The sequence below is a fragment of the Lepisma saccharinum genome, chromosome 8 (assembly GCF_977018435.1).
Source record: "Lepisma saccharinum chromosome 8, izLepSacc3.1, whole genome shotgun sequence".
NCBI lineage: Eukaryota > Metazoa > Arthropoda > Insecta > Zygentoma > Lepismatidae > Lepisma > Lepisma saccharinum.
Window position 1 is genome coordinate 48470913 of NC_139236.1, and position 24447 is coordinate 48495359.

Genomic DNA, 24447 nt, shown 5'->3' on the forward strand with positions numbered 1-24447 from the left:
CCACCTACCCTGTAAACCTGCATATGATATCCTATCATTAATAAATTCTACTGTTTTAAGAGCCGAGATAATTCTATTATTTATGAAAAAGCCTGTTCCAAAATTATGATTTTCAGTACCACCATAGAAAAAAGTATAATTTTTAGTTTTACAATTCCCTTCCCATGGCCACCTAACTTCCTGGACAGCTACTACATCTAATTTATACTTAACTATCTCATTAACTGTACACTGAAATGCCCCAGGCCGGTAAAGGCTCAGAACATTCCAGGTGCCTAATTTAATATCCTTATTCCTAATGTAGATCTTATCCTTAGTCCAGGGACCTCCCAAAGTATTCCCCACCCGGAGATCCGAACGGGGGACTATTTTACCTCCGGAATATTTTACCTTGGGAACATCCATGGCCTTATATTGCTGTTTCTTGACATTTTTTTTACAGTGCAGAGTTGTCAGCTCTACGCCTAACCCCCAATATGAATGGAGGATCTACTACATAAGACGAACACAAACACATTAGACAGCACAACTACTATACAAGACACACACAAACACATCACAACTATAACCAATAATGATAGCAATGTCAATAATCAGACAAATTCCCATCAATACTGATACTATGAGTGTTGAAGTAATTTGAAGTTGCTTTTGGAGAGAAATTACTACAAGTTTAATGCAACTAAATCATGTGAATAGATCTGTACACAATAATAAATGGTTGAGAATAAATTCGATTTTCCGTTTATCAGGGGATCAAGCTGAAAAAACTTAAAATGTGGAAAATCAAGGAAAATTGTAAAACATTTCGCAATGTTGGGACCATTAAGATTGAATGTATAATGCCGAAACATAAAATCGGGATTCCACTGTGCAAATAAGAAAATGCCTTATTCCGAATAAATAAATATTTGCAATTGATTAGTTATTTTGTTTATATTTTTTTCGAGACTTTCGAGACGAGACGAGACTTTTCAGGAGCCGTCTCGAAAACGAGACGACACGGGTGGTAAGTCTCGTCCCGTCTCGAATTTTAGAAAGGCTGTCCCGTTTCGTGTCTCGTCTCGTTTTCGAGACATGTCTCGTCTCGTGGGCAACACTAGCCGGGATCCATGGCGTCGTAGCGCGCTGTGCAAACCACTCCGCCAAGGAGGTGGGAACTTGTGCAGTGATCACTTACATTTAATCGTGCAGAACGTAGAGACATGGCAAGTTAGTTGTAATATGTTTTTACTGTTTTTGAATACCTTGCTAGATGAATAATACAAACATTTTGGGGGAATTTGTTTTGAGAATATTAAAAAATACAGAAGTTTGAGATACCATTGTAAAATAAATGTGTTTGTTTCGATAGCCCGTCACGACATGAAATTAATAAATATACTGCAAATTTTACCACAAGAAAGACAGTGACTTTCGAATTGTGAGAATAGTCGTGGACAGACATAAATATGTGACGTCATTTCCTTTCTAGCTAGGGAGGGCACCGAACCCGTGTTTCCTCTTTTGTACCGCTGTAAATGAATCATTGTTGACAAAGTGACGTTTTGCGTGTACCAAGATAAGCCTTTCAAGGTGTATTCTCTAGAAGCTAGCAAATCAACGGAAGGCGGTACAATTTAGATTGAAGGCCTTATTGAGGTAATCCTGTCGCAAAGAATTTGAATAAGGTATAGCCGACCTGTTTTCATAGTGCCGATTTTCCTATCTGATGGGCAAACTCGAGGCGTGTCTCTCATTCGACGGTGCAGTCCAGCTGAATGTGTTGAGATCTTCTGCGCATATGAGGGTCACAACGCATGCAGCTGCGAATAAGTATGCGCATATTATTGATAACAACTCGTTTGAACCAGTTTCCAAATTCAAATACTTAGGAGTAATATTAACAAATGAAAATTATATTAAAGAGGAAATAAAAAGTAGGCTTAATTCAGGAAATGCATGTTACTTCTCTCTTCATAAACTTTTGTCTTCTCGTTTAATATCTAAGAAACTAAAAGTTAAAATATACAAAACAGTAATTTTGCCTGTAGTATTATATGGATGTGAAACTTGGTCCCTTACATTGAAAGAGGAACATAAATTGAGAGTATTTGAAAATAAGATCCTTAGGAAAATCTTTGGACCTAAAAGGGATGAGGAGACAGGTGAGTGGAGAAGGTTACATAATTTAGAACTACATAATTTGTATTCATGTCCAGATATTATTAGAATAATTAAATCAAGAAGAGTTAGGTGGGCTGGCCATGTGGCACGAATGGGAGAGGAAAGAGGAGTTTACAGGAGTCTTGTTGGGAAACCTGATGGTAAGAGACCTGTAGGAAGGCCAAGACGAAGATGGAGGGACAACGTTGAGATGGACCTAAGGGAAATCGGTATGGATGGAAAAGAGTATATAGAACTTGCTCAAGATAGGGAAAGATGGTAGGCCTGTGTTGCTGCAGCCATGAACCTTCGGGTTTAAGAAGGCTAGGGAATTAGTTAGTTTATCATTTTACACTTACGTAGGCTTTTTGGAAAAATAGCAATGTTTCAAATGCATCCGCTCCTCATTTTGTATAATGTGAAAGGTAAAGCGAAAAACACCACAGAATTTTATTTGACTACTATTTGGGATACATTTTATGAGACGCAGGTAGCTATGATCCACATGCATAGAATTGAAGGTGAACACATAACACGATGTAACCACGGATAAGAAGCTGAAGCTACAGCAACTAGTAAATTATGCAAACAATTTGGAGACTTCTCAAGATGATTTTAAGTTCTAGCCTACAAGGAAATATTACTTACTGAACATTGAACAGGATGCCTCATTTTAATATCAAGGATGAAGTTGTCACCAATACCTATTTTTGTAGGAAGACTGCTGCACCCCACCCTCCCGCTTACCACCATATACTTCAACGTTACTTTACATGAAATGGTGATGCATTGTTGAAAATTACCCACGACACTTACTCATTCTCAAGAAACAATGCAGTCGTCCGTACACATGGCGGATCTACGTGTACAAGCCACAATCAATATTAACGTCGGATGGTGATAAGAAACTGTCTATGTTATTTGAAATATGTGTAACATACCTTGCATCTTGGTGAAAACAATGAATTCTCCTTTGAAAGCTCCCGTCATCCAAGGACCGCGGATATATAACTCTCTGGACGAATGCATCTCTCCTGGACATTCTCCTCATTCTCAATGGTACAAATTCGTTTCTAATCTCAGCATCATTCAGCTTCTGCATTTGCCTCAATTTACCCAAAATTCTCTCTCGTGTTGATAGCCTTTTCATGGTGGATAGCTTAGGCTCGCTTCTGTATGTCCTTATCGCACACAGAGCGAAGTGAAGAATGGCGAGGTACACCACCTCAACAACAGAGAGTAAACTACCACCGAAGAACAGGCATCCAATCCCACCAAATGACACTGAAACCATATGCAACATACAATTAAGATCAGGTAGAAGAATGAAGATGCAATGAATCAAACTAACTGTAATTTATGAACACTTTAATGAACAATACATTTTCAAATCATAGAAACAATTCCTTCGTATTTAGAAAGATTTAAAATTTTATTGGAGGAAGAAGTTTATTTACTTACCTAACATTTCTAAATCGCCGAACATGATGTCCCTTTTGAATCTGGTTCTCGGAAATTCTCCCATATGATACCCTATGATAGGCGTTTTGTATCTGTAATTAATTATATTTACTTTATCACTTCTTTTGTTTGGACAAGTGCTTTCCTTTTCATATATCTGATGGTAGTTATGAACAGTCACAAGAGTCAAGTACCGTTAGGAATATCTTTAGAATCAAAACAATTTACATTTTTTAACATCTTCGAGCTGTTACTAGAAACACGTATGCATAGCTATATCATAATTTATACATAGACCCGAACATGTGTCTGAAAGTATAAGGGTCAGTCAGTGGAAAATAGGCCACTTCGTATGTCTCGACGTGTAGATGCTGCAGCTCCACGAAACTCCTGCCACATGAAGGGGGTTCCATTGTCGCGCGGTAGATGGCAGTCTTGTCGCAGGCTTGTGTAAAGTGCAGACGTGCAGGAGCTTGTCGTCCGGCATATCACGGAGGCCACTATGGAAGAGCAGCGAGTAGTCATGCGCTCCACTGTACACCGTCGATCCTGTTGAATGATGTCAACCACACGTTGGATAAGTTCATCATTTGCGACAGTGACAGATGGTCTAGGTCGTGGATCGTCCTACAGTGACTTTCTTCTTTCGCGAAGGACCCTCCGACTCCACTCCTTCACCCGCGACAGATATAAAGAATGTTCCTCATACACTGCCATCATTCGATGGTGAATATCTCTCGCACTAGAGCCTTCCGCCACCATGAAATGCACGACTGCTCGCTGCTCTTTCTTACAGGCCTCCTCGATATACCTGAACTTCACACGGCTCACACTCGCACTGCTTCACACAAGCCTGCGACGCTTCTGCCATCTACCGGGCAACAAAGGAATCCACTTTCCAGTAGCAGGAGTTTCGTAGAGCCGCGGCATCTGCACGTGGAGATATACGAGGTGGCCTGATTTCCACTGACTCATCCTTATCGATGCCCCATGTGCAAAAACGATAAATGTCTGCATTGTACATTTTACACAGTACCATACAGAAGTAGAGTAAAACAGATAGCTCAGCTGCCTCTTTTGGTGTGTTTTAATTCTCTTGGTGAGATGAGCATGAGTAGTCCTCATATGACGATATTCGGACTATACACTCCCAATTATAGTCCGACATTCGTCCTAAGTCTCCATCGGACACAAAAGGTGTAATTGTTTGTGGTATTGTTTGTTGTATTATGTGTCTTGAGAGGATTCACGATGTGTATCGTCCAAGTAGTGTTACGAAAACACGAAAGATGGCAGATCTGCTTAAGCAGCAATAAACGCTGATTCGTGTGTTTCTCGCAAGATGGCACTAAACATTCGGGACATTTGTTTCCCATTTGATGAAAGTATCTAGATTGTCATGTTAAACAAGGAAGAAGCGTGTTGTTCTACAATGATATGTCATTGTTAATTTACAAGGCGTTAATTGTTCGTAAATAAAATTCGCAATGATCGCGTCCCTAACAGTGGCCTAGTTGGCTAAAAGCAACTCGCGCTACGGCACGTTTGGTACAACGCAAGTTGCGGGCGGCAAATGGTTAGAGGGAAAGAATGGACGTGGAATGATGCGCGTCGGGTTGAGCGGCGTGCATATTGCAAAGTTCAGCACGCATCCAGCAGTGTATGGTTGAATTTGAAGTGTTCAACTTGAAAGGTACCATCTGTGCACAGGAGATGCTAAACTTGCAAGGTAGGTGGGAATCACCATGTTATAAGAAGAAAGGTGGACCCGATATTGCATCATGCATGCTGGTATGCACGTATAGAAGGTAAGTTACTGTTTCTTACTTTTCACAAAGAAGTAGTTCGTGAACGTCCCGTTACGAATTACGTTTTGAGCACATATCCTAGCGCAGAACTTCAAGTGTATTCTGACGCCTTTTATGTTTGAACTTTTTACAATATTGTGCAATTACGATCACGTTTGCATACAAAATGGGCGATGACGCCATTTTGAAAAAAAACTTGGTTTTTCACTGGTTTTCGAACCATTTCAGCCATCGAACGATGAGTTAAGATCACAAGTCTCTCAAACAAAGTTCCTGAAGTTTGTTTCACGTCGATTTCAGGAAGGATCTATCGTGATTTTCATGTGGATAGCCAATGCAAATATGTCCACGGTTTGGTAAGTGAACTTACACTTAGCTTCAGTTCAATCAATACATACGTTCCTCGAGCAAAGACACGAAAGTTTTAGTGCTGCTGCTAGCTTATTATTTTCAAATACAAGTTGATTGGCTTATTTTATGCTTCAAGAAAGCATTGTGAATTTTCAAAGTACGTATCAATATACAATGTGAAAAATCATCGACCCTTGTGGGTGATAATGATCGGCTTTTCGTAAAATTCCAAGTGTGGTTAATTTGTTGATATTACGCGAGATTTCATTTAAGCGTACACTGTTGTACGTAACTATTTCTAGATCAAGTAAGGATCAACAGAGACATGTTTTGTTCGGCGTATCGATTTTATCAGTTATTTTCTACAAAATGTAATGCTATTGTAAAAGAGCTGTGTAGAAAATTTAATTGTTGCTTATCTGAGAATACACATAATTTGGCACTATAAGTTAGTATTATGCATTAGGCATAGTTGATGTTCTGTCATTGCCATTGACAGTGTATGGTCATGGTAATCATATTGAACTCATACCGAGTAAGCTGAATGCACTCAAATTTCTGCAGTATCAAAGTTATTACTATAGAAACTTCTCAGGTGAATAAGAGTTTGATGCATATGTGTGCATCTTACATTCAAATCCACCATCTGACATTAAATGAGATGTGAACAACTTTGGCAACTCTGATTTAAAGATTGTAGGAAAAAATAAATTAAAACAGTATCTGTTACCAACTTTTAATGGTTTAGCTTTTCATGAGTTGCTAGGTACAGGGTATGTCATGTTAATGCTATCTTGTTGATAAATTACATACTGTACACACAGGTACAAGTACATTTTAATATAACAAGGAATCTAATACATTATACTTTCATCTTTGATAGATTCCCAGTAATCTATTCGTGTGATATACATAACAGAAAGTTCATAATAAACATATAGTATTTTGTGCATTCATGTTTGTGACTTTCAATCCATAAAATAAACCATCCAAAGTGTGTATGTATAACTCATGTACGAATGGTGTCTTCTCTTTCAGTGGGGGGAATCTCTTATGAGTATACTAAACTTTGTTGCCATTTATTTTAGTCAAACTGAATGTTGACCTTCTGCATGGCCTTCAAGGGGAAATGTTTACCAGGTCAATATTGTCAAGAATATATATCCTGTTTGAGGACCACACTTTGTCTTTCATAAAGGGATAATAGTAAGAATGGGATTGCATCTCTACAATACTATTAGTATCGGTGCATGCCTGAGTGCATACACAACTAGGGGCAAAGGATTCGCTGAAGTTTTTTACTTTACATTCTAACATCTGTATTTAATACTCCTTTATTGTCCAGAGAGCTAGTGTAAATAATTATTACTTTATAATTTTGGTAACAGAGTGTTCAGTTAATCCAACATCAGCTTTAAAAGTATGTAATATACACACACTTGTTTTTAAGAGAAATTTCGGTAGTAATAATCCTTTGGGTTTTGTTCCAATCTGTAGCATCTGTCAGCGTTCCAAGAGTTACCGATTCACACGTGTTACTGTATCGGATGTTGAAAGTTTGAGCGGAGATAAGGTTAGAGTAGAACCTGTGACTCATGCTTTAGTTGTGGAAATTTTGAAATTTGGAAGAATTTAAATAAACATTTTTCAAATTATTTGTTTGATGTAGTCATATAAGGAAAGACATGGGAACAGGAATCCGAGCAGCAGACCCGTGATAGTAGTTCATGAAACTCAGTGGTTGAGTGGATGCAGCTGGGGAATATCAAATTTTGAAAAGTTTGAACAAATTTATTTTCTCACCAGTTTGAGCTGCTTATACTCATTACACCACGTAAGAATACGAAATACCCAAATTCTTGGAAAATCACTGAACATTTCTCAGAGTACCCGTGTACAACTGAAGTTTTTTTCCTAGTATTGTACAAGCAATGTACCCCAATGTCAACTATGGCGCGTTCTCCCAGATAATGTCATAATATCCAATAAAGTATTTAATTACGACAGCGTGTCTGCTACTATTGCTTAAAGTTCGTTTTCAGCTAGAAATACAGTGTTTTTGCAGGTATAGTAAGTAACTAGCATAAAATCAGTTTCAAACTCACCTAAGACGTGAGAACAATATGGCTTCAAATGTTTCTTCATTGCATGATGGTAGGCAATTGCAACTTTTCAAATGCTTCCCTCTGGAATTTTCTGAAAGACGTGAATTCGTTATATTATAAATTTGTCAGATCTTTCAGAAGCCATTTTTCCACAACTGTGGGAAAACATTACAGAGAGAATAAAATAAAATAAGATAAAAATAATAAAGGTGAAATTGAAGAGAATAGGAATAAATGAGGCTAGGGATGCAAAAACCTTGAGTAGTCGACTAATAATATCGCAACAGAAAGCTTCGGGTTCAAGTCCTTGGAGAGTGTCGTTTCACCAATTCCACCTGACCGTCATTCGTCCCCATCATAACAGTTGGCTAGAAAGGCAGGGAAACAACGTAAATTTAGAAAAGCACAACTGCAAATGATATGAAAGATAGTGGGAAGAGCGAAAGGGAAAACACATGGAAGACAAGAGAATAAAGAAATGAAAGAGGGCATGCAGGAAGAGGAAGAATGAAGTGGAAATGGAAAGGAAGAAAATGGAAGATTGGATGGATAAATGTAACGAATGAAATGAAGATCGATGTGATGTAAATGCCATCTATACTGAATTATATATCAACCATATGAATGCACGGTTATATGTGTCACTTCAACAACGTCAACAGAACAGCATTCATCCACATCGTTGAGATTGGGCAAAAGTAATAGAAAATTAACAGAAAATAAGAAAGTTCCAATGGAAAATATAAAAGTCCAGTAGGTATTTGCAAACAGCAATATCATAAAAGAATAATGACTTAATAAAATTAAATGTCTTTGAATTTACGTTCTTCTTTATAATTTTAACACTCCAGTATTTAACATTTATAGAAGAGTACAAAATATTTACAATTACTAACCTTGTTGGCGAGCGATACAAGTCAGTCCCTTGATGTCACAATACTCGTAGGGACCTACATGAGAGAAATACCATGTGTGTATTAACGTGCTAAAGCTCTTGTCTAGCCTTACGGCAGGTGGCCTACATGTTGGCAAGGGAAGTGGGGCATATGCCGCAGACCAACCAGACAACAGCCGTGGTGCCGAGAATTACGATGTGACGGGAGGAGGTGCTGCGTGCTCCTCGTTCTACAAGCTGCTGTGTTTCTCATCGTGCTGAATTGGTCGCTTTCCCGCTCCCCACTTCCTTTGCTACCGTGTAGGCGGCCCGCCGTAAGATCACACGAGCTATAATTCTCAACGAAACTTGTTTTAACATGCTAATCTACTAAACAACAAACTTCAGTTACTAAATGTAAATATATTGTCAAAGCATTGAAGACTATAATCCATTAATCACTTATTGTTTCACAACATTTAGTGAACAATTATGATTGTAATTATGGCATAGTATGGAGGGTAGATACATAGGCTAACACATATACACATTAAACAAGATGTGATTAAGTTGTTGACAGTGGCGTGTCCAGGATTTTCGAAAGATGGGGCTACGTACACTTTTCTTAGTAGCCAGAACTCACTTTGCAATAGGCCTATGTATTTGCTTTCGACATTCTATTTTTTTTTAAAAAAAAATACTGGGCTAAAGGAGGGTAATGACCCACACACACCTCGTGTTTGGCACTGGTTGTGGGGATGGACTGGGAATAATGTAAATATTCTAGGGCATCTTCGATACAGAAGTGCTTTGCATTGTTGCCTTGTATAGAAAGCAAACTTTATGAAACCTCGGAAAGTATTCGAACTACTGGCTTCCCCATATCTTAAACTGGCGACACTAGCGCCACTGCTCCCACGCCAGGGTTTTAGATGCCTTGGTGGATCTTGTTTTCCTCTAAAGACACATTAGGCACTTGTTGGGATGCCACTTTAAACTATGGGTCCATTCTTAGCAACTAACTTCGACACTTTATTTTTGTCTCCGTGTTTCAAATAATTAGAACAAAAACTTTGCAGAAAATAGGCCTATATGATTAACGAGTTATATAATGGCATGGGCAAGAAAATAAGTCACATGGAGACACAGTACAGAAGATAGAGTTGTCACTGAAAGCAGTATTATTAATTAGAGGAAGAAATCACATAAGTACTTATTAACAACCAACATGCAAAGTTTGCTTTGCCTACGACCTGTCTTCCGTATATACATATCGATTTGCTTATTTTTGTTCGATACTACTCACATCACTGTGGTTTCTGGTCTTGATCTACACATTGTTGTTTATTTGTGTCAATCCTTTCATCAATTTATTCAAATGAGCATTAATTCTCATCATAGTGAATAACTTAGGAGGGAGAAAAAGATAAATTTCTGTATCTATTCGCATCTTTCTATTGGTGTGTATCCATCTTGGGTTATTCGTATTTACGATTCTCTATATTAACCGTTGCTCTTTTTGCACTTTTGACTAATCGTGACGATGAGGATGAGTCACGATTAGCCCTTAGACGTCGGTGCCGATTTCCCCGATTCAACTCCGTGAGCGTTTTCAAGCGGGAAATTTGAAATTCGCCAAGATATAATAATATTTTTAACTTTGAAACTACAAACACTGTAGTTACAAATGATACCTCGTTTTGTTCATTAATGATTTTACTATAATCCTATAGTCCAAAAGCCTTAATTTTATTGACCAAATAGAAGAAGAAGACGAAAATTTTAAAATTTTAATTTTTTCAATGAAATTTGAATTTCGTCGGGCCCTTACGTAGGCAACGGCAGAACGTGAGGGCTAAAAACCATACCAGAGTATTACCGGTATGTGTGGCATTCGTGTGGCAAGAATGTCACACTTGCTGCTGATACTTTCGGAGATTTTTTTTTTTCTAAAGTAAAAGCAGTGCTTTTTAGTGAACTAAGATTGCTGGAGTCTCATGTGACACTCAAAATATGTATCTCCGAACATTATCTGATACGCAGGGTCTTCCGAAAGTCACATAACACTTCTTGTGACACGCTGTCACACTCGACGTCACTGCCATCGAGACAGGCATAAGTATAAATACAAAAATTTGCAAATAATGCAAGTGCCATTTCTACATAGCTTTAGTTCGGCTTTATGTTTACTGCGACTTTTTAAAATTTCCTTGAGGTATTAAATAAATTTCTAGCTGTTCTCCACAAGTTACATAACATCACTAGCAGATTTGATAGTTCTTCAAAACTAATACTATTTCCTACCTAGATTGTAAAACGTCAGAGGACAGCACTTGCAAGCTTCAATCGCCTTCTCGTAATCGCACTCTTCCTGGCATGCCACAGGAGTGTAGATGTGGCTGACTTGAAGCTTCACCTCGTCTCGGAAAACGCACTTCCTCTGGGTGATGCTCAGCCTCCTGAGGTCGGGTGTGCTCACAGTTGTGTGCACTATCAAGGCGTTGTAGAATACGTTGTATTCGTTCCCCTTGACATCGTGATAGTGAAAATTAATTATCGTCTGTGGATATTCGTAGGGTGAGTTCAGAAACACCTGATTGGAATACAAACTTTAGTTTTTATATTGCAGTATCGCCCATCTGATTTTTTCATCGTAGTATACTTACACAGAAATACCATGTAACTTAACTGTAATCCAATTAGATAAATGATAATAATCATTTAAAATTGATGAAAAGTCAAATATTTACTTCACAATACATAAAGTGTGCATGTATACCTGGTGGGGTACTTAAAAGTAACACCGGAAATATTTCGTGAACAACAATAAATATTGAAAAACTGCTTTCGGAGATATATAGATACATAGGTATGAGAGGGGCTCATGAAATTAGTGGACCCAATACGTCAACTACGTAAGGAAGTACGATTTTCAACACGAACTTTGTTTTTTTAAGTGGCAACCCCATTTTATTTTTAGATCATTTGAAAGTACGGAAAAATCATTAAAAATTGCGTTTTTTACATTGTAATACGTCAAGTAATATAAACATGAAGTTGACGCTTGAAACAAACATTCTCACAAGTTGATTGGTATGTTGTATCATACATATCCCCCTCTTGACGCCATTTGGGCATCGTAACAAACCTGTTACTCTTCTGCAAACTATGCGTTGTGCTTAGGAAAGTAGGTACGATCCGACAACTGCGGGTTACAATAAAATGTGTAGTTCATACATGAGTAAAATTTGACAAATTATCAAAGAGGTTCTGATACATCTTCCGGAGTTAACAAATATTAGTTAATTAAAAAGTGTAAATTTTAAATTTTCCGCCATCACTTACATGCATAAATGTTAGTACATTAACTTCTTTCTAATTTTTAATTGACGTTCATTTATTTACGTCATAATTTTTATTACATTGGAACAATCAACTTTTCTCCTTTGGTCATGACAAACTATTAAACTTTGCACCTTGTACATTTTTCTTTCTTTCTATATTTCAAATTGATTTATCAAATTTATCAAATAAAGCAAGGACATAACATAGTACACTGATTAATTAGACGTTTTCTATAGTGTATTTACGTCAGAACTGTTGCTGAGAATATAGTATTTTCAAACTCTGAAAAAGCCGAGATGATACTTATCTATGACGAGTGTAGGAAAAATGCAGCACAAGCGTGCGGGCTGTATGCACCACGGTATTTACGCTCGGCTCTGCCGACAGGCATAGTGGGGATGCGCCTTCACGCTCAACTAACTAAGTCCCTAGCCTTCTTAAACCCGAAGGTTCATAGCTGCAACAAAACACAGGCCTTCCATCTTTCCCTATCTTGAGCAAGTTCTATATACTCTTTTCCATCCCTACCAATTTCCCTTAGGTCCATCTCAACGTTGTCCCTCCATCTTCGTCTTGGCCTTCCTACAGGTCTCTTAACATCAACTTCACGTAACAATTACTTGAGAACTACTTGACGTATTATAATGTAACAAACGCCATTGTTAATGAATTTTTCCGTACTTTCAAATGAGCTAAAAATAAAATGTGGTTTTCATTTTAAAAAACTAAGTTTGTGTTGAAAACCATATTTCCGTACGTAGTTGAACGTATTGTTTCCACTCATTTCATGAGCCCCTTTCATACCAATATATCTGCGAAAGTAGTCTTTCAATATTTATTGTTGTTCACCAAATATTTTCGGTGGAACTTTTAGGTGCCCCACCCAGTATACTTCCTTATACGTACAGCGTTGTCGTGACCGTAGGTGTACTGTAATATGCAACAAGTGACAGCCTGCAGTTTTCACGGTACAACGAACATCGTAGTGTGCGGTATTGTCATGTTCCAGGTACATCTTTACTCCGTTGAATAAAAATACGATTTGTAATATGAATTGACAATGATAATGGATTTTATAAAGAGACGCAAGAAGCTTCAAAACAAGACCAATATTATTAATAGGACTGTCCAATATTAAGAAAGAGTTGTTTCAAAAAATTGATCAGACAGATTTTTTTATCACTTTTAAAAATCTCAAAATTAAGAATTGTATTTACAATCTTCTGGCTGCATCGTATTAATATTTCATCACGATCGGACACCCATTTTTTTTTTAATTATAGAATTTGAAAGAGAGCGATCGAAGATGGAGGGACAACGTTGAGATGGACTTAAGGGAAATCGGTAGGGATGGAAAAGAGTATATAGATCTTGCTCAAGATAGGGAAAGATGGAAGGCCTGTGTTGCTGCAGCCATGAACCTTCGGGTTTAAGAAGGCTAGAGATTTAGTTAGTTAGTTAGAGGGTGAGTGATGATTACATGGAATTTATGAAAGACACTAAGAAAGAACACACACTTCCCGTGTTCGAGTGCCGGCCTTCAAACGAACTTTTATTATTTTAAATTGTATGTAACAGACGATTATAATATAGTGTTGGAAGTGGGGGTGCAATCCTTTCAACTGATTTACACAAAGCATACCCAACCTATTCCCAGAACTTGAACATACTTATCCCTTATCTATTTACTATCGGATTAGAAATTATGGGTACTCTAATTTGGACTCCAACTAAAAATTAACCTGTAGACTAACATAAAAAGGAGTTACATCAAAATTTAGCTGATTCAGTTCTGCGTTACGCTATGATAACAGTTTTTTTTATTTCGAGTATGCTTTCTAATTTCTATCGTTGTGAGAGCAAAAAAAGTTATAAAAACGTTATAAAAAACGTAACGCAGAACTGAATCAGCTAAATTTTGATGTAACTCTTTTTTATGTTAGTCTACAGGTTAATTTTTAGTTGGAGTCCAAATTAGAGTACCCATAATTTCTAATCCGATAGTAAATAGATAAGGGAGAAGTATGTTCAAGTTCTGGGAATAGGTTGGGTATGCTTTGTGTAAATCAGTTGAAAGGATTGCACCCCCACTTCCAACACTATATTATAATCGTCTGTTACATACAATTTAAAATAATAAAAGTTCGTTTGAAGGCCGGCACTCGAACACGGGAAAGTGTGTGTTCTTTCTTAGTGTCTTTCATAAATTCCATGTAATCATCACTCACCCTCTAACTAACTAACTAAATCTCTAGCCTTCTTAAACCCGAAGGTTCATGGCTGCAGCAACACAGGCCTTCCAGCTTTCCCTATCTTGAGCAAGATCTATATACTCTTTTCCATCCCTACCGATTTCCCTTAGGTTCATCTCAACGTTGTCCCTCCATCTTCGTATTGCCCTTCCTACAGGTCTCTTACCATCAGGTTTCCCAACAAGAATCCTGTAAACTCCTCTTTCCTCTCCCATTCGTGCCACATGGCCTGCCCACCTAAGTCTTCTTGATTTAATTATTCTAATAATATCTGGACATGAATACAAATTATGTAGTTCTAAATTATGTAACCTTCTCCACTCACCTGTCTCCTCATCCCTTTTAGGTCCAAAGATTTTCCTAAGGATCTTATTTTCAAATACTCTCAATTTATGTTCCTCTTTCAATGTAAGGGACCAAGTTTCACACCCATATAATACTAAAGGCAAAATTACTGTTTTGTATATTTTAACTTTTAGTTCCTTAGATATTAAACGAGAAGACAAAAGTTTATGAAGAGAGAAGTAACATGCATTTCCTGAATTAAGCCTACTTTTTATTTCCTCTTTAATATAATTTTCATTTGTTAATATTACTCCTAAGTATTTGAATTTGGAAACTGGTTCAAACGAGTTGTTATCAATAATTAGATTTTCATTATTACCTAACACTTGGTTTCTTTCTGTAAGCATATATTTAGTTTTCTCTTTGTTAACTTCCAAACCTATCTCTTTAGCAGTTTTGAAAAATATTTAACATTATTCTTAATTGTATTCACATCATCCCCCAGTAAGTCTACATCATCTGCATATGCTAACAACTGAGTCACACCATTTAATTTTAGTCCTTCTTTAGTTTCTTTTACCTTCCTAACAGCATATTCTAAGGCAAAATTAAAGAGCAATGGAGATAATGCATCTCCTTGTTTTAACCCATCATGAATTGTAAATAGTGGTTCGGATCCCACTTTAAACTGTAGGTACAGTCCCGATTAGCCTTACTGTGCATAAAGTGGACTTAAAACACCAAATCAACATGAATTGTAAATTTGTCAGACATATTAATACCCACACGAATTTTACTTTCTGTTTCACTGGTGAATATTTTTATCATACTAACAAGCTTCTTAGGTATTCCAAACTCTACTAATATATTATATAATTTATCTCTTTTGACCGAATCATATGCTTTTTTGTAATCAATGAATAACTGATGGACATTTTGATTATATTCCCACTTTTTTTCAAGTGTCTGTCTGATCTGAAAAAATTGTTCTGTAGTTGATCTGTTACGTTTAAATCCACATTGATAATCACCTATAATTTCATGAGCATATGGGGTTAGTCTTGTTAAAATAATGTTAGATAATATTTTATATGTTGTTGAGAGTAGAGAAATTCCACGGTAATTATTGCAGTTCATTTTATCACCTTTTTTAAACACAGGAACAATTATGGATTCTTACCACTGTTGAGGGATTTCTTCTTTACTCCATATTAAACAAACTAATTTATGAATTTGACATATTAACGAATTTCCACCATATTTAATTAACTCAGCTGATATTAAATCAATTCCAGGTGCTTTGTTATTTTTTAGCCTTTTAATAGCATCTTGAACTTCAGTCAAGTTAGGTTTTGGAACTAAAGGTTCTTCTGTGTGTACTTCATTTACTTCTGATTTATCTCCTACATGAACATTTAAAAGGTCATTAAAGTAGTTCTTCCTTCTATTTAGAATATCGCTTGGGTCAGCTAGAAAATCACCGTCTTTATCTTTTATCAAGTTTACTTTAGGTTGCCACCCCTTTCTAAACTCATTTACACCTTTATATAAATCTCTGATATTTTTATTTTTGCTGTTTGTTTTAATTTCGTTAATTTCGCTTTTCAAGTAATCTCTTTTTTTACTTCTAAACGTGCGGCTAACTTCTCGATTTATTCTATTATAATTGTTTAGATTTGTATCATTAGAGTTATTTAACCACCTAAGTCTAGCCTGATTTCTTATTTCTATTAGATTATGACATTCATTATCAAACCATGGCTTACTTTTTCTCGGTTTATGGTATCCTATACTTTCTTTATCTGCTGATTCTATTGCATTACGTATGTGCTTCCAATTCTTATTTACATCTGTTTCATTTATATTTTCATCATCATTTAAATCCTTCAAAAAATCAAATCTATTTGACAGTTTAATTTGGTAATCTTTCTTAATTCTTTCATCAGTAAACTTTCCTGTATCAAATTTTATAACTTTTAGATTTTGTTGCTTATGATTTAACACTGAGAGCCTTTCTCTTAATTTAGCAATTACTAAATAATGGTCACTGGCACAGTCCGCACCTCTATGTGTAAGAACGTCAATTATACTAGTATGCCTTCTCTTATCAATGAGAATATGATCTATCTGATTACGAGTTTTACCATCTGGAGAAGACCATTTATATTTATGGATATCTTTATGTTTAAAAGTGGTACTTTTCACAATTAAATTCTTTGAGGTTGCAAAAGTAATCAATCTTATACCATTATCATTACTTAGTTCATGAAGACTTTCTTTACCAATCGTGGGTTTAAATGTCTCTTCTTTGCCAATCTGTGCATTACAATCACCTAACAGAATTTTCATATCATACTGAGAAAATTTATCAAAGACCTGTTCTAACTCTGTATAAAAATCATCTTTAGTATTATCATCTTTATCTTCCGTTGGTGCATGTATGTTTATTAAAATAATTTTACACCACCTACCCTGTAAACCTGCATATGATATCCTATCATTAATAAATTCTACTGTTTTAAGAGCCGAGATAATTCTATTATTTATGAAAAAGCCTGTTCCAAAATTATGATTTTCAGTACCACCATAGAAAAAAGTATAATTTTTAGTTTTACAATTCCCTTCCCATGGCCACCTAACTTCCTGGACAGCTACTACATCTAATTTATACTTAACTATCTCATTAACTGTACACTGAAATGCCCCAGGCCGGTAAAGGCTCAGAACATTCCAGGTGCCTAATTTAATATCCTTATTCCTAATGTAGATCTTATCCTTAGTCCAGGGACCTCCCAAAGTATTCCCCACCCGGAGATCCGAACGGGGGACTATTTTACCTCCGGAATATTTTACCTTGGGGACATCCATGGCCTTATATTGCTGATTCTTGACATGGCTTTTTACAGTGCAGAGTTGTCAGCTCTACGCCTAACCCTCAATATGAATGAAGGAACTACTACACAAGAGAAACACAAACACATTAGACAGCACAATTACTACACAAGACGAACACAAACACATTAGACAGCACAACTACTACACAAGACACACACGAACACATCACAACTATAACACAATATAAACACAAACACACCACAACTACTACACAATATAAACACAAACAAACTACACACCACAACTACTACACAAGACAAACACAAACACATTAGACAGCACAACTACAACACAAGACACATACATACACACCACCGATACTACACAAGACAAACAGAAACACATTAGACAGCATAACTACTACACAAGATGAACACAAACACACAAACACACTAGACAGCACAACTACTACACAAGACAATCCCAACCACACTAGACAGAAGTGGAAAATGAAACCCTGTAGGAAACGAGAAGATAATCAAACTACTTAGGGAATTAGAAGTAGAAATAGGGACCTCAAGCAAAACGAGATACAGAAAAATCGAACGGAAAGGGAAATAAGACGTAGAAAAAGGGGACACCAAACGAAAGGAGAAGTAGAACATGATGAGCATCAGAGGAGCTAATTTCGAAGTAAAATTTCTGGTGATAAAGGGTTTGAGGTGTGATATAATCCTAGGAGTACCTTTCTTCGAAAATTACAATGGGCACATAATAAAAGTTGTAGTAAAATAAATTCAGATTGACTGAATCTCGTAAATAATATTGTACTTATGAGTATTTTGGGAAAATAACAATATCTGTTGAAAGTACTTGAGGCAATCTCTTGCCCCCAAAATCAAGCAACGATTCTGCTGCGAAGTGGATTCTCCTATTTACATATAATCGTAAGCCATTCTATGATTGGCAGAATCGATATCAGTTGCAGAATAACCCTGATGATGGGGAAAGATAAAGGTTTTATGCTTCTGCTCAGTGGTGGTGAAAAGGGATCAGACCTTGCGGTACTGGTGGAGAGCTAAAAGTTTAATGATTATATTTTTTAATTTATTGAAAATAGTACATATTACGGAAATTCAGAACTTGAATGGGACCGGTAATCAACCATACACCTAAAAAATATTTATATTACGAAAAACATCGAAAAATGTATTTTAAAAGGTAACAGTTCCGAATGTTTCATGATTTTTTTTTTCAAATTTTCCTAGCAGGATGACTAATTATCGTAGAATTTTGGCAATCATTGTGACACGAAATTTGAACCTTCCTTAAAATAATGAGCACTATTTGGATTCGAAAAAAGTTATTTATGTTGAAAAAAACCTTCAAAATGACCTTACTAAATCATACATGCTTCCCTCGGACAAGGTATTCTCCGGTTGACAAGCGACAGTAAGTATCGTAAACTAGTGGGAATGAATGTAGAAATAAATCGGAACCTTAGCAGAGTGCATTCAGGGTCTTTATTTTAATTCTAAGACAACCAAACCTGACATTCCTAACCTAACCCTCGTCGTGACGATTAGCCAAAATAGGTAGAAAAGCAACATAAAATAACAAAAAATATGAATGGAATGTACATAATCGTAAGGGTTTATAATGGGTTCTAAATATTTTGTATTTAAGGAATGCTATGGAGAGAGAAGCTCTAAGATGGAACCCCCAAGGCGGTAGGCGACGAAGAAGGCCATGGATGAACTGGGGAAGGAGATCAGAGAGATGCGAGAGTCTTGGGCAGATCTCCACACGATGGCCAAGAATAGTACCCGGTTGTTACAGCTCTTTGTTCCAGATGCAGTTTCAGGACATAAGTGAAGTAAGTAATGCATTGAAGGTTTGAAGTTACATACAAAATAGTAATGTCATGATGATATCTATGGCACAGCCAGAAACTTTTGTAGGTGGCTCAGACCATTGATGAAATTTAAATCTAAAAATAATAGTAATTATTATCATGGTTATGATTGTTATTATCTGTATACAATAATAACTATTATAAACTGAAAGAGATTTATAATTTGTACAGGAAATTATTGTTATTATTATTATGGAAGGGAAAACTTTTCTACCCGATCCATAAATGAATGAATATCTAACAAAATCATTTTTCAATATTTCTTTTATATTTCATACAATCAGTGTACTGAAATGCATAGTTATTTCTGTTACTGACATTCACACACAAAAGTTTTGGGAAATTTTTAGTCATAAAGCTATTCTGTAATAAAAATGTCTTATTATTTGGAATTTTGAAAACTGTTGAACTATTTATTTCTTGACTTACATGGTAGAACATGGAAATAGAACCTTGCTCTTGTATTTTATACTAAGTCATTTCGATCTAACGCAACATTTACTTGGCTAATTCTATTAGAATACTAACTAATTTAACCTTATTCTGTTATTAACAATAAAAATAGCAACCTTTCTTCCTATTCTTAACTCGAAATGAACAATGCCAATTTCAAGGGGGAGGTCGACGGACCGGTTCGAACCCCCTCCCGACGCCCACGAGCACAGATAAACGTGTACGTTTATCTCTCGTTGTAGTGTAGTTATTACTTTGTTCTTATAATTACATATTTGTATAAAATAGAACCATGTGAAGTTTCTGGCCTAACCAGAAATGTTACTGGTATCACCTTATTATAACAAGGGGAATTACCTTCATTCCTTTTTGAAGGAAACTGATAAAAACATTCACTTCTACATCGCTACTTTCAACAGAATTCTTTATAATCTCTTTCTCTGTATATTCCAAGCCTTTCCTGAAATATTAAGAAAAGAGACAATCATTATAAATACAAAACCATACTTAAACTACTTAAATATTGTTATATGTGAAGGCTATTCTGTAATAATTTCTAATTTATAATCAAGTTACTGGAGGAACAGATCTTTGAGGGGCAAGGCATATTTTCATCATTTGACGCGATTATAGCCCCATCACCTCTGTCATGTGGCTACTTAGATCCAAGTCAGTTATTTCTTCTCACACGTTGCTCTCCAATTGTAATTACGATACTAGTTCAACACCGAAATTTTGAGTTTTCCGCCGGACGTCAAATGCGAGAAACATTCGTACCAAATATGAGAGCATTGAAAAACATATATGTTCATTTTCTAATATCCGAAACACATCTTATTTATGTCCTTTATTGGATATCCAGTTTTGGACAAACTCTAGCTATATATTGGATATCCATAATTGGATGAGTTCTAGATATCCAGTTTTGTGAAAGTTCTAGCTCTCTATTGGGTTAGGTGGTAGATCAGCAACAGCTGAACCTCGCTCAGCAATAAAGTCAATTCAATTCAATTCAGTATCCACAATTGTATGAGTTCTGGATACCAAAGTTTTGGACAATATCTGCCAACATATTGGATGTTCAGAATCGGATGAGTTTTTAATAGTCAGTTCTATACACTTTTGGGTTACGTATTGGATATCTAGACTTGTATGACTTTTTGATATCCAGTTCTGGACATACCATGAAGGTCCACTGGATATCCAGAATTATATATCCTTAACTGGGTATGTAGTGGATATCCAATGGATATCCTAAATACCCTTGGATCTAATCGGGACATTGTGGATATTCAACGGATATACCATGGAGATTTGTGCTGTACGGAAACATCGTTCATAACTGTAAGAATGATTTTAAAATTGGTGTAACTTACGTAATGCAATTGTACAGATACTTATGGACAAGTACTACATTATCTTACTCGTATACCTACGTCAACTCTTTGTATTTCAGTAACCACTAGAACTCTGAAGTGAGAATATTTTACGATAATCGTCGCCGATCTGCACAATGGCTATATGCTGATGAGGCCCCAAAACATATGCCGAAACCGACCCGTCATCCGAGGAAGATAATTTTGACTATCTGTTGGTGTGTCCTTGGTATTCTTCACTATTCGTTCTTGGAAACTGGCGAAACAATTAGTGCTGAGAAGTACTGAACCCAGCTGTATAAAATGCATAAAATATTACGAGTTAAGCAGCCTAGATGGGCCAACAGAAATGAAGTATTAGTGCTTCACGACAATTCGAGGCCCCATAAAGCAAGAACAACAGTTCAAAAACTACACAGCTTGCACTCCGAGACTCTTCCGCATCCACCATACTCGCCAGATCTCTCGCCAACCGACTACCACTTTCTTAAGCATTTGGACTGTTATTTGGAGGGAAAAGGTTCACTAATGAAGCAGCTCTCAGAAATGCATTTGAGGAGTTTCTGCAGTCCAGAACGTCGAACTTTTACGAAAGTGACATTGATACACAAGTATCTCGTTGGCATCGAATGGCACCTATTTTGAGAAATGAGAGTTCCTTTTTAACGAGGTAATGTTGTTTGAAGTTTCACTACCAAATCCGACATTTCATGTGCAACAACCTGACACACTAAAGATTTTCTTACCAAATAAGCTCATCCTAATTGTAAGTATCAACTTTGGACAGCCACAAACTTCATGAAGATTTGTAAAGGTCGTTCTAATCGTTGGCCAACCGTTCCAATCACCACATCGATATCTGAGGTGATTTTAATTTTACATTAATTACCCCCTTCTTGACGCTCAACCTTGCACATGGAATATAGACAGCTTTAATTATTCTGATTGTTACTGTAAGAAAACATTACGATTGCAGGGGTTAAACGTAAGTCCAACATTTCTTACCTGGAAAATAGAGTCAGTGCAGAATTGTAAGCAAAGCACCCTCCGTGAGAACTCCTAAGGAATTCGCCAATGATCGATTTCTTGGTAACATAATTCGTTACCGTTATCTTTGGGTTTTCTCTCACCTGAAATAATAAAATAGCTTGTTAATTATTCTTAATAGTACGTTCATGAAATGCAAGATTTTTCCGTATTCTTTATAACATATTCGAGTGTCACGTTTAAACTGTAATACGTTTAGAAGATAGAAATCATCTCGGATCTATAAGGAATCACGGAACTTATTTGTATAAACTCCATATATATATATATATATATATATATATATATATAGTGTCAAAGTAGGGGCTTCGGTAGTCTAGTCCGTAGGGAGCCAGACCCGGGTTCGATTCTTTGGGTTGGGTGATATAAGGGAGGAATTTTCTGGCCTTGCCCCTGGGGTTAATGCGGCCTGAAATAAATGCAAACTGGAAAACATGGTGTTGTTTTATTAGTCAAGTTGGATATATTATACAATGAAAGTTCATACACATGTAAACCAGAAAGACAGAAGAAGAAAAAACATATACATGAGTATCCTTTACATACGTTGTTCATATATAAGAAAAAGACAAGATACACAGACCATAGACTATGCACAGACTACCAAAACATCGTAGGCCACATGCAGTGTCTCATCTCTTGACTTTATGTATGTCGTTGCTATATACCAACACACCTCCTCAATGAAACAATAAAGTATGCAGTTAAATAACATTCAAGTTACATCAAAACCCATTAATCTACAAATTTCTTTTGTTGTTACACCTTGTAATGGTTTTGTCAAAATATCAGCAATCATACACAATATCTGTTGAAAATACTTTAGTGTTTTTTTCAACATTTTGGACTAATTTCGAACAAAATTATATTGTACATCTGTATGTTTTTTTCTAGTATTTACCTTTTCACTTTCAATCATTTTAATACAGCTTTGATTGTCTTCATACATTACAATTGGTTCAGTACAATTATCTTTCATTTCCTTGATTAATTGTTTAATCCACTTTGCTTCTTGACAGGCTTCTGAAACAGCAACATATTCTGCTTCCATAGAAGATAAGCTTACACATGTTTGTTTCTTACTCTCCCAACTTATTACACTAATTTTGTATTTAAATAAATATTCACTATTTGATTTTCTATCATGTAAATCATTTCCCCAATCTGCATCTGCATACCCCTATCTCCTCTTTCTTCTTTGCATCCAAGTTTTAGTTTGTGCGATTTAGTCCCTTTCAGATAACGTAGAACTCTCTTTACTTCAGTCCAGTCTAACGGTGTTGGTTGTGTAACATTTTGACTCAATAATGATACACTTGCAGTTATATGTGGTCTAGAATTCACACTTATGTATAATAATGCGCCTTTTGCTTTACGATAGTACTCATTATTTTTCAGTAAGTCTGATGTATTTACATTTTTCAAATATCCAGTGTCTATTGGAACTTTCGACGTCCTTGCATCTTCCAATCTGAACCTTTTTATTAATTTCTCAATGTAGTTGGCTTGATGAATAAGAAATATTCCTTCTTCATTTCTTTCAATTTGGAATCCCAAATAATGATTTAGTTCCCCTAAATCCTTAAATTGAAATGTTTGCGACAAAATTTTCTCAATATCAGCAATTGAAGATTCATTTTCACTTGCAATAAATACATCATCAACATAAACTAATATATACACTAATTTTCCACTTATGCCTACTACATATGAAGGCATACTAGTATAATTGACGTTCGTACACAGAGAGGTGCTGACTGTGCCAGTGACCATTATTTAGTAATTGCTAAATTAAGAGAAAGACTCTCAGTAATAAATCATAAGCAACAAAATCTAAAAGTTATAAAATTTGATACAGGAAAGTTTACTGATGAAAGAATTAAGAAGGATTACCAAATTAAACTGTCAAATAGATTTGATTTTTTGCAGGATTTAAATGATGATGAAAATATAAATGAAACAGACGTAAATAAGAATTGGGAGCACATACGTAATGCAATAGAATCAGCAGCTAAAGAAAGTATAGGATACCATAAACCGAGAAAAAGTAAGCCATGGTTTGATAATGAATATCATAATCTAATAGAAATAAGAAATCAGGCTAGACTTAGGTGGTTAAATAACTCTAATGATACAAATCTAAACAATTATAATAGAATAAACCGAGAAGTTAACCGCACGTTTAGAAGTAAAAA

The 24447-nt window shown here is 36.0% G+C and overlaps 1 protein-coding gene across 1 annotated transcript in view; it reads right to left on the reverse strand.

Annotated features, from left to right (window-relative positions):
• Positions 1-1735: 1735 nt before the first annotated feature.
• The window catches only part of LOC145991774 (pickpocket protein 28-like), a 33597-nt gene continuing 10885 nt past the window's right edge, over positions 1736-24447 (reverse strand). The window contains exons 4-11 of the mRNA XM_083127824.1: positions 22211-22335; positions 20187-20289; positions 11049-11337; positions 8767-8820; positions 7871-7961; positions 3607-3698; positions 3087-3429; positions 1736-1805 (exon numbers count right to left, since the gene is read on the reverse strand). Coding sequence (XP_082983950.1) covers positions 1736-1805; positions 3087-3429; positions 3607-3698; positions 7871-7961; positions 8767-8820; positions 11049-11337; positions 20187-20289; positions 22211-22335 — 1167 coding nt within the window. The remainder of the gene's footprint in view (positions 1806-3086; positions 3430-3606; positions 3699-7870; positions 7962-8766; positions 8821-11048; positions 11338-20186; positions 20290-22210; positions 22336-24447) is intronic.